Below are 11722 nucleotides of genomic sequence, written 5' to 3' on the forward strand. Positions count from 1 at the left end.
AGGCAGCTTCACCAGTCATTATGATCATGTCTGATCTCTAATCAGTTCCTGCTGCTTCTTCCCCACCCACTCTTTGACCCTTTTAGTCCTAAGTGCCGTATCCAAGTCCTTCTTGAAATTATACAATATTTTGGTCTCCACTGCTGTCTGTGATAGTGAATTCCACAGGCTTACTGCTGACTGGGTGAGAAAATTTTCCATTTTTCCCTGCCATTGGGAATATCCTTTGTCTTGTCCTGTTGAAGTTTTATAGATTTCTGAGATGACCCCTTATTCTTCTGAATTTGAGCACGTATAATCCGAATCGATTCAATCTTTCTTTGTACATCAGTCCTGCCATCCCAGGAACCTATCTAGTAAACTTGACTATACTCCCCCTGTAGCAAGAACATCTATCCTCTGATAAGGGGACGAAGGATGAATGCAATATTTCAGGAGTGGCCTCTGCTCCTGTGCCCAAACTCTCTTACTATGAAGGCCAACATACCATTTGACTTTTTTTTGCCTGCATGATTACTGTCAACTGTTGCATATGATGACACCCAGGTCTCATTGCACATTCCTCTCTCTGTTTATAGCCATTCAAATAATAGTCTGCCATCCTGTTTTTGCGAGGTAAAAACAAGGACTGCAGATGCTGGAAACCAGAGTATAGATTAGAGTGGTGCTGGAAAAGCACAGCAGGTCAGGCAGCATCTGAGGAGCAGGAAAATCGACGTTTCGGGCAAAAAGCCTTCATCTATTCCTGATGAAGGGCTTTTGCCTGAAACATCGATTTTCTTGCTCCTCAGATGCTGCCTGACCTGCTGTGCTTTTCCAGCACCACTCTAATCTAGATCCTGTTTTTGCTGCCAAAGTGGATAACCTCGCATTAAACTGATCCACATTAAACTGTATCTGCAATTCAGCCTGTCCACTGTTTGTCCAAATTATACTGAAGCATCTCTCCATCCTCCTCAGTTCACCCTCCCATCTCGCTTTTTGCTGTTTGCAGATTTGGAACTGCTATGCTTAATTCCCTCATCCAAGTTGTTTAATATACGTTGTGAATAGTCACTGTCTTCTAATCGGTAAAAGATCATATCAAAACAATGGGAGGAGGGTCCATAAAAACATTCAGAGATGAGAGACGACAATTAGAAAGAGAAGCCTGAAAAGTTGAAGTTGCTTTTCCTCCATGAAAGAATGCTATGGATGACTGGGAGTTTATGAACAGGCAGAAAGTGATGATTAGTGAAACTAAAATGTGATGATTTTGATTACTTTCAGCGAGGATGAATAGATTGTGCAATTCTTTACCACAAAGCTTGCTTAAAATACATTCCATATATTTGTTCTTTTTAATAGGATAGTTATTTGAAGAAAACAACTATTATGGGGTATTAGGCGTACACAGATCTTTGGGTTCGGCTGATTGTTCATGGTTGGGGTGTTGTTTGATCTGTTAATGTGCTGTAATATACTATGAAGAGACTCTTGTTGAGCAGTAATGCAGACATCAGAAGTTAAGTTTGTCCTATACTTGTCCTGCCAACAGATAAGCATTGGTGTAAAGTGTGGAAATTTTAGTTTTAATTTAATCAATACTTAATGATGCTGTTTCCTTTCTCATCAGTTGATTCAATGACAACAAGAAAAAATGCCCTTCATAATTTTCTGAAGACTTCTGGACATGTTTTGATTAAAAAGTCCCTGCAGCAAAAGTCAAAAAGAATGGATAACATTGAACAGTGTGCAAAGCGATGTATGAAATTCAAAGGATTTGTTTGCAGGTAATTAGATATAAAAGACTGTTTGGCCAATAATTCAATTCTGTTTAGGGGCTGGGCATGTTAGCGATACAATGGGGTTGGAGATTGTAATGGTGGATATCAGTGCAGGGCTATTGCTTGCTTAATAATTGCTGCCATATCAACCTTTACAACTTCTAAACTTACCACCTCATTCTCTCCTTTCAAATGCACAAGGAACATCAAGGTGGGTCTGCATGGGGAAAAGTTAAGAATTATCAACAAATAGAAAGGTATCCAAAAGCAAGTTTGTACCCTATAGTTTCCCTTGTCAAAATGGCACCCAGTGACTGGATCCCTGTTTGTACTGACTTCAGAAACTGGCTTCAGTAATTCACTTCAGTGCCATGAGTGACAGCTGTTGCATTATTATCCCTTCTGTGGGGTTCTTTTTTTAAAAATATAATTCTGGAGCATGAGTGAGATTTTTCAGAAATTGTTGTTTTGTGGTGGTGATATATTTTAGTGATGAAAAATAAACTTGATGCAATGACGTGGAGATATAATGAATTGTCTTTTTTTAAATATATTGTAAGTGTCCTTCCCTTCCTTACGTTGAATTAGTATACTAGAAATTTGCCAAATTAAAACAAAGAATCTAGTGAAAAGTAGTTTATAACTTCCTAATGAACCATCATAATTACATTGTGTGTGTGCCAAAATGTATCCTGTTTAGGTTGTTTTTTTTAAGAAGAAGTTTACCACATCTACAAGAGAAAAATGAATTAGGCACATAATTTGATTTATCCGATTCTTTCCACAGGCCATTATATCTCTGTGTCAAGCCAAGTATTTGAGCTTCAGAGGCAAAATTTGATCTAAAGACACCCTGATTCTTACCATGACTGTGACCTTCCAGTTATGTGCCATTTTAATTTCCCACATTGCTCTTGTGCTCATATCACTCTCTTTGGTCTACTGCAGTGCTCCAGTGAAGCCCAGTATAAGCTTGAGAGACAACACCTCCTCTTCTGTTTCATCACATTGAAGCCTCTGGGTTTAGTATTGAGTTCAATGACTTCATATGGTGAACTCTGTCTTCCCTTTGGTTTGTTTTACCAAGTACCAATCTGTATCTTGTTTACATACTTATTCTGTCAGACAGACTTATCCTTTATTTTGCCATTCATGCTTAATCTCGCCCCTGACCTTGCCCTTTTGTATCAGCTGATTTTTCCCTTTTATCTCATCAGTCCAAATCCCATCACCTTTCCATCTCTCTTCACTTCTGAAGATGAGTCATATTGGACTTGAAATGTTTACTCAGTCTTTGTTTTCACAGATGCTGCCAGACCTGTCAGGTTTTTTCATTTTCTGTTTCTGTTTGAGCACATTAAGACACTGCCACGTATTTATGTTTGTGGACAAATTTCTGTATAAACCATACCCTTTGCACACTGCGCCCAGCCTCAGCACTCTGTAGTAACGAACTGATACTTCCATATACTGAATGGAAGGTGTCATGTGAGATTGGAAAACCAATCCATAATGAGCAAAAATTTCAATCCAGTATTAGTTATAGCAAGAGTTTTAGAATGTAAGAATCCATGATGCTGCAGGGAGTAGAGTTTGGTAGGATTAAGAATAGAAAGAGATGTGAAAAGACATGAGCAAAACTGTTGAGGAGGCAGAGAGAAGCTGAGAATTATTTTGGGGAGGAATAAGGGCATTTAGCCAGAAACACTATGGAAAGGGGACCATTGGTCAAGTGGTTTTTCTTCCGAAGTGTATCGCTTCATACTTCTCCACATTGAGCCTCATTTGTTACATACCTGCAAATTCCACCAAATTGTCAATGGCGTTTTGAAGTTCTACACTGGCTTCCTCTCAGTTTATAATGTTTCCACAATCATCCACAATCTTGAAAATTGTCCCATAAACTCCAAGATCTAGATCATTTACATCAGGAAAAACAAGGATCCCATTAATGATTCCTGTGGAATTCCAAAACAAAAACTGAAAAAAAAACTATGGATGCTGTACACCAGTGACAAAAACAGAAGTTGCTGGAAAAGCTCAGCTGGTCTGGCAGCATTTGTGAAGAGAAATCAAAGTTAACATTTCATGTCTGATGACTGTTCCTCAGAACTGTACTTGGATACATGTGACACAGTAAATCAAATCAGATGGGCAAATGGGGCCAAGTGTGCCACAGGGTTGGTGCTGGGACCTCAGCTCTTTACAATGTATATGAATGATTTGGATAACGGGACAGAAAGCTAAAGTTGCTGATGACACAACAATGGTTATGAAGTTGAGCTGTGAATAGGACATAAGCCTATAAAGGGATGTAGATTCAGTGAATGGGCAAATGGAATACAAATGAATAAGTGTAAAATTGTCCACTTTGGCAAAAAGAATAAAAAAGAAGCATAAATTAAATAGTGAAAGGATGCAGAGAGATTTGGGTGTTCTTGTGCATGCATCACAGAAGGTTAATATGCAGCAAGTATTCAAGAAAACTAATAAGAATGGAATATTTTATTGTGAGGAGAATTGAATATTACATTGGGCATTGGTAAGACTGCAATTCAAGTGCTGTGTACTGTACGGATCACTGAACTTATGGAAGGATGTTAATGAATTGGAAGTAGTTGAGAAGGTTTGCTGGACTAATACCTGGGATGAGCAGATAGCTTTATTGGGAAAGGTGAGTCAGATGATGTCTGTATCTTCTGGGCTTTAGAAGAGTCAGAGGTGACTTGATCAAAACATATAAGATCATGCAGGAACTTGACTGGGCCAACGTTGAAAGGATGTTTCCTCTTGTGGGAGGATCTAAGACGAGGGCCAGTTGTTTTAAATGGGTGACTCCTTATTTTTAAACAGAGATGAGGAAACTTTTTTTTTTGAGGGTTGAGTGTGTTCCTGGAAAAGGAATTGATGCAGAATCTTCAAATATTTTTAAGGCATTGTTAGGTTCTTAATTGCCAAGGTGATGAAAGGTGATCAGGGATATGCAGCATTGTAGAGGTGAGATTAAAATTGATTTTATTGAATGGTGGAGCAGGCTCAGAGGACTGAGTGGAAGTATTCTAAATGCACATCTGTAAGTAACTTGTTTGTAAATTGCTGCAAATAGTTTCTAAAAACATACAAGACCATTCATTAGTTATATTGTAGAACAGTGGTTAACATCAAAATGATGTCTGTGCGTATTCCTGTTTTAAAAGTCAGCCTTTACAGAAAAGGCAGAGGTTGGTTGGTTGGTTTGTCAAGTCCCTGCTGGCTCTCTTTAGTACAATCCAAAAATATATAACTTAATGTTTAAAGTTTTTTTGAAGACCCACAAAAGGGTGCAATGGATATAAACTCCCAGTGGTGATTGATACATCCTGGAGGAAGTCCAGTTTTGTAGGTGGGGCTGTACATTCTGGAATATGTTTTAAAATGGTGTAAAGGATTGCAGAAGCTCAAATTCGGGTGAATGTAAATTGGATGATTTTGCAATCCTTCACGTTAGTTTCACCAGTTGTTTTTGGTACACAACCAACAAAGCATGACCAAATTGGCCCCACATCCACAAACCTCCACTCCCTCCACCTCTGACCCTCAGTAGTAGCAGTGTGTAGTATCTCCAAAATACACTGCAGAAATTCACCGAAGAGACTTGGCACTTTCCAAACCCATGACCACGCCCATCTCAAAGGACAAGGGCTGCAGTTACATTGGAAAGCCACTACACTGAGTCCCACTTCAAATCACTCTCCATCCTGATATGGAAATATATCACTGTTCCTTCTGGGTCGCTGTGCCAAAATCATGGAATTCCCTCCCTACCAGCATTCTGGGTCCAACTGCAGTGGTTCAAGAAGGATGTTTACCCCCAAGCTTGCATGGGCAACTAGGGAGAGGCAACAAATGCTGGCCCAATCAGCAATGTGCATATTCCATGAGAAATTAAAATAGACTAGATTCTTTATTCTAGGACTTTTTAATTGCTGTGTTTTTAATAACCTGTTCATCCTGAGTCTGTTTTCGGAGAGATCTATTATTTTGTGCCTCTATAAAACATAGATGCATGGGTTGCTCAACTTATTACAGAAGTTCATATTTCTGGATGAGACTTGTCTGGTCCAGTTTTACCCAAAGTGTTCAGCCTAACTTGTATTTGCTCTCTCCCCAGGGCCTTTTATTTTGGTAAAAGTGAGAAGCGGTGTTATTGGCTGTCGTTTAACAGCAAAACAAAAGGGGTAAAAGGAAAACCGGACAAAGCATTTGATCTTTATGAGAGAAAAGGTAAAAATGTGCATACGTTTTCCAAAGAGTTGGCATTTTGGTTCAGCTGCATTTTGAAAGGAGGTTAACATAACTGAAATTTCTACCCCCAGTGTGCTGTCCTGTTTACAGATCCTTCAGTGTCAATATGTGATTTTAGACTTCAGTAGATTATCCCAAAAACGCTAGTAAACTAATTATTGGCATATCAAATCTTCTTGTATCTTGAGAATTATTTCAAGTAACTTGTTGTAGTCTAACAGCTTTCAGTGGATTTGAACTCTATTATATTTCAGTTTTAAGTTGTTAAAATTGTTTACAGAGCTTGAGCAGTGATTGGCTTCAGATAGTCCCCATGGAACAGAATTATTTGTGGCCAGTCTTCTAACTTGGTTATTTGCAAAGGAATGGGTATGGGGAGTAGAACAAATAGAATTCAAACAGAAGTGGATTCCTTCGGTTACTGATTTATGGGATGTAGACATCGCTGGCCGAGCCAATACTTATGATATCCTCAGGTGCCCTTGAGAAGGTGGTGATGAGCTGCTTTCTTGAGCCGCTGTAGTCCATTTGGTGCAGGTAGACCTGTCATGCAGTCAAGGAGGGAGTTCCAGGACTCGGACCCAGTGACCCAGTGTTCTTTATATTTGCTGCCCTTGTCCTTCTAGTTAGACATGGCTGTGGGTTTGGAAGGTTCTGTTAAGGAGTCTTGCTGAGTTGTTATATTCCAGGTTGTAGCTGGGGACATTGCTGCTACTGTGACAGTGGTGGAGGGCGTGAATGTTTGTGAATAAAAATTCATGACTAAACAGGCAGGGATTAACAGTGACGCCCCATTCTTAAGCAGATACCAAGGTAAGAGATATTTATCCAGGGCAATCCAACATCATGCCCTCTTGTTGCAAGCCTGCTAAAGTGGTGATGAAGGTAGCCCTTTATACCACTCCTTACACAAATATGCCAGCTTTCAGGTCAATTCAGATAATCCATTTTCAGCCCAGTGCTGGATGGTAGCTGCTGTCTCTGCAACACATGGCATGAATTTTATATAACTCTCTGCAAGATGCTCTTTGTCAGGCTAGTCAGTTCAGGCCAGAAATGTATTGAATCTTGGCAGCAGTACACGATTGAGGCAAGCTGCCTGTTAATCAGCCCGACTTGCTCCCTCCATGCAATGCCATTGAAAGTAGCAACCGGCATAAAAACAACTGTTCTTGAAATCACTCAATGCTGAAGGGCTATCTTAGAAATCCTCCAGATGTAATGTCCTATATTCTCAGTGCTTAGGATGGTAGGTTGCATGTTTGTTCATTGTCAAATGGTAGATCGTGTGTGTATGTTCCCTGTCCCAAATTTTCCAAGGCTATTGTACAGCTATCCAGAAAATAGACCCCTGTGTAACTTGAGTGGATTTCTGTCGGATGAAATTCTTGCTTATTTTCCATGACCTGTTATAATCTAAAGAGAACCTGTTCACTGTATTGGGAAGTTCTTTGCTTTAGTGCTTATTGCATCAATGGAATTCCTTTACTGGACAGGAGACTAAACTTAACAACCTATCTCTCTCCTGCAGATTACATTAGAGAATGTATTATTGGAAAAGGTAAAAACTACAGGGGTACAAAGTCAGTGACAGAAAGTGGTCAGACCTGTCAACACTGGAATTCAACAATCCCACATGACCATAGGTAACATGCTATTATTTAATGTTTGTTCATGGAATGTGAGGGTTACCGATTTAAGCCACTAATTATTGCCTTGTTATTTCTTCCCAGCAAACTCTGTTTTGTGCAATCTTCTTGCTGAGGATGTTGAATTGTTTAGCTGTGGCAAAGTAGCTTTACTGTCTGAATCCAATGCCAACACATTCTGTTAGTTAGAGTTGAGGATTTTTTTTAATATAAGGAGTTTAAATTTAGCTGGCTTAGTGATCCATTTGTCTAAAAATATAGCAATTTCTGAGCTTCAGCCAAATTAATTTGGCAGTTGCCATTGGACCATTTCAGGATTGCCTTGGAGAAAAAAATAGCTGTAATTAACTAAGCTATAAAATTGCAAAATGCTGAAACACCCCCTTTTTATGATGCTTATTCTATGGTGCACATTTTTTTGGGAAAAGTAAATTCTGCAATTTTCAGGAATTCTAGATGAACATCACTGGAGGAAATTAGTCCTTGAAGAAAAATTTCAGTTCTTCTTTGTGTATGTTCGATATCTTTTGTATAGTCAAGGCAGTCTTTTGGAAGAGAAATCCAGTGTGTTTTTAGAATCTACTAATAACTTTGAATCGCTTATGGAGGAATATGCTGAGTGTTCTTAGCACAATCGTCTTTTAAAGTCTTTTCTGTGATGTTTGAGGAAATGCAGATAACCTGCAAGCAAATTTTGACTTTACCACCATAGATTGGTGAGTCAGTCATTTGAATGGAACATCTCGAGATGACAAGACCCCGACTTGAAGTAAAGCAACCATTTTAGATAATTTCCAAAGTGGATTATCAGAGCATATAACAAAAAATCTCTCTCCATTGAAAGCACTGATTTGTACCTTTTTTTTTGTTTAAAAATTAGTTCTCTCTTTTTTACATGATTCAAAACTTAACACGCAAAGTCATTTTGCAATTTTCACTGGTAGTGCCATCCTTCTTATTCAAATATCATAAATTGAATTTGAAATCCGGAATTGTGGATTAACTGGTTTTTGCTCGAGTGGATCAATGATTGTCATTTTTGTACTTTATTAGGGGAAGCACTTAACTGTCTGACTCTGAAGAGATGGAACACACTCCTCACTTAAAACATCCCAGGCTTTTCACTTGTTTAGCCGACTTGAAGAGGACTTTTCCTGTCCTTTTTTAATTAACCTTGTTTAATTCCTTGGTAACTATTCAGTGACCATAATCAAAACAGTCCTTTCTATTTATCACATATAAGACATGGTACAAGTATACATCACACTTGATGACACAAGTGTTAAGGTCGCATGACTTTTTTTCTGAAAAGGCCAGTATTAATGTTAAAGAAACGTGAACATTAAACAATACTTAAGGACCAAGTAATGCAATGATGAGAAAATATATCAAGTGATTTTTAGTATATTGAATTTGGTTAGCAAACATGAAATACTTTTTTTAAAAAAAAAATCAGCTATTGATGTTTTTTTTAACAAAAATCAACACATTTTCTTTTGAGAAATGTTTCTTACTGTCTTTTAAATGGAAGAATATCCATTTTTGAGGTGAAATATTTCATGTATCATGTGTTGGTATCAGTTGTTTTTTAGGCTGACTTATTACTTGGGTCAAGTGCAGGTTAAAACTCACTAGTTAATTTTAACTTCAACCTCAGAAGCATGAGAATATATTTAAGGATGGCAATTTCTTCTTCTCTTGCAGTGGCAGAACTTTTGACAATTTTGGATGGAGTTTTAATCGTAGTGCCAATTGAGCCTAATAGTGTATTTCTGTGCAATTAACTGCATTTGTAGAACTACATTTAAAACAGTTTCACTTAATTTATAAGTTTGCACTCTTCGAGATGGCATAGCATTTTATTCTATGGGTCTGAACTACATTTAAAACACAGTTCCCATGGGTAAGAGGACATAGTATTGGAGATTGATCAAATCCAGATGATACTTGTTTTAGTTGATTACACAACTTAAATGGATAGATTTCATAGTTTTTTGACGGAGTGCAGGTTCAATATGTCTTTAATATGAGACGCCTTTTGTCTGTCCAACTAGGTTTTTGCCTTCGAACAATCGCAATAAAAATCTAAAAGAGAATTACTGCAGGAATCCAACAGATGATGAAGGAGGACCATGGTGCTTCACAATGCACCCAAGAATTCGGCTAGAGAGCTGTGCTATTCCACAATGTTCAGAAGGTGAGATCCTCTCCTTGAGGTTTACAGTGTTTGATGTGGAGGTCACAGTGTTGGACTGGGGGTGGACAAAGTCAGAAGTCACATGGCACCAGGTTATAGTCCAGCAGGTTTATTTGAAATCACAAGCTTTTGGAGATTGCCCCTTCATCAAGTGAAGATTTCACCAGATGAAGGGGCAGGCTCTGAAACCTTGTGATTTTATGTAAAGAATTTGAATCCCTGTTTGCAAAAGTGTAGTAGTTCACAAGACCTGATGCACAAAGTGATGGGTCTGGATTGTGGTCAGTTTGAGAACATTGAAAAACTTTTCTTGGGGCACATCTGACTCTGATGATGTGCATCATTGTGATATGGTGAAATTATCAACTTCATTGTTATAATTCATCATCCGCCACCACTTCAAATAAAAATGTATTTCGCTTTAAGCAAACTTTGACCAAAATATTTCTTTTTTGTTATTGCTTTAAAATGTAGTTGAATGCATGACATGTAATGGAGAAACCTACCGGGGACCCATGGACCACACAAAGTCTGGAAAGGAATGTCAGCGCTGGGACCTTCAGATGCCTCACAAACACAGATTCAATCCCGAACGGTGAGAGGCTGAAATACAGGAGGGTGTATTTAGAGGGTGACCAAATTTGATCTGAATAACTGATAGATTTATCTTTAAATGATCATAAGACATACTCAATATTGGCAGAAAGAATTGAATCATCATCATTTTCAAATTCACATGAAAGGAATAAATACATCAGTGGTTTCAACACTGCACTATGGAAGGAAAAATATGGAATGAATTCTAACAGTCTCCCTTGTGATTGCAGAACCACACACAAAGCTGCCTTGAATTCCCACAAAAAAATGAAAACCAAATTAGCAATCTTGCTTGAAGCACATTAAGGGTGCTTGATGTGAGCAATGGAAATTGAAGATATAAACATCATGGGCTGAAGGGCCTGTTCTGTGCTGTACTGTTCTATGTTCTATAACAGTCTGACAGTCAACATTTTTGGACATGTTTATATACTGAGAAGAAGAGTACCAAGACATTGTGTTTTCAGGAATCAGAAGATAAGCTTCTTGTGGCGAAAGGGAACAAGAGATAGTGGGGGGGAAGATGGAATTGGGGTTATGAGCTCAATGATCGTATAAAATGGTGAAGAAGGCTGGAAGAGACAATTGGCCTATTCTTGCTCCTGCCCTTTGTTTCTGATTTACTTGCACTGTTAGCTGAATTGAGAAAGTTGTGTTCGCTGCCATTAGTATTCTTCTCACAGAAGGACTAACTTGTCTGGCATGTCAATACTTTGCAATGCTTCCTCTTGTGTGTTAACTTTTCTTGGTAGCACATTAAGTTCCATTTCATGAACTATTTGAAACATGATGGATTTTTAGTGACCATATTTCTACAAAAAAATGAACTGATTATTTGGCTTAAATTGGAACTACCCTCTCTACAGTCTGCCCTGCCTCAGCTGAGGGCCACACTCTCTCAGAATTGCAAAGGACCCACTCTGTACTACATCCTCGGGGAATTCAATACTCTCAACAAACAGTATTTCAATTCCATCTCAAACATCAAAAACTGTAAGTACAACAAACTTTTATCTACCCACCTCCATAACCAGCGCTCCTCAAACATTCCAGAAGATTCCCCTGGCCTCGGAAACACCATTAGCCATGCGGCTGATGCAGCTACCACCCCCACGCTGATTGATGATGTCACTTCTGCCCCCATCATGGCCACTCCCACAGCCACTTCCGGCCCTCACATCACCGCCGATGCCACACCCTCAGTGACTTCCGCCACCCCTACTGCCGTG

The 11722-nt window shown here is 38.8% G+C and overlaps 1 protein-coding gene across 4 annotated transcripts in view; it reads left to right on the forward strand.

The window, feature by feature from the left end:
- LOC122561718 (hepatocyte growth factor) overlaps nt 1-11722 on the forward strand; it is a 71824-nt gene that overhangs the window by 21041 nt on the left and 39061 nt on the right. For all 4 annotated transcript variants that reach the window (XM_043713772.1, XM_043713771.1, XM_043713774.1 and 1 more), the window contains exons 2-6: nt 1616-1772; nt 5917-6029; nt 7582-7696; nt 9754-9896; nt 10371-10491. In XM_043713772.1, the coding sequence (XP_043569707.1) occupies nt 1624-1772; nt 5917-6029; nt 7582-7696; nt 9754-9896; nt 10371-10491 (641 nt within the window). In that variant the 5' untranslated portion in view covers nt 1616-1623. The remainder of the gene's footprint in view (nt 1-1615; nt 1773-5916; nt 6030-7581; nt 7697-9753; nt 9897-10370; nt 10492-11722) is intronic.

The sequence above is a fragment of the Chiloscyllium plagiosum genome, chromosome 23 (assembly GCF_004010195.1).
Source record: "Chiloscyllium plagiosum isolate BGI_BamShark_2017 chromosome 23, ASM401019v2, whole genome shotgun sequence".
Lineage (NCBI taxonomy): Eukaryota > Metazoa > Chordata > Chondrichthyes > Orectolobiformes > Hemiscylliidae > Chiloscyllium > Chiloscyllium plagiosum.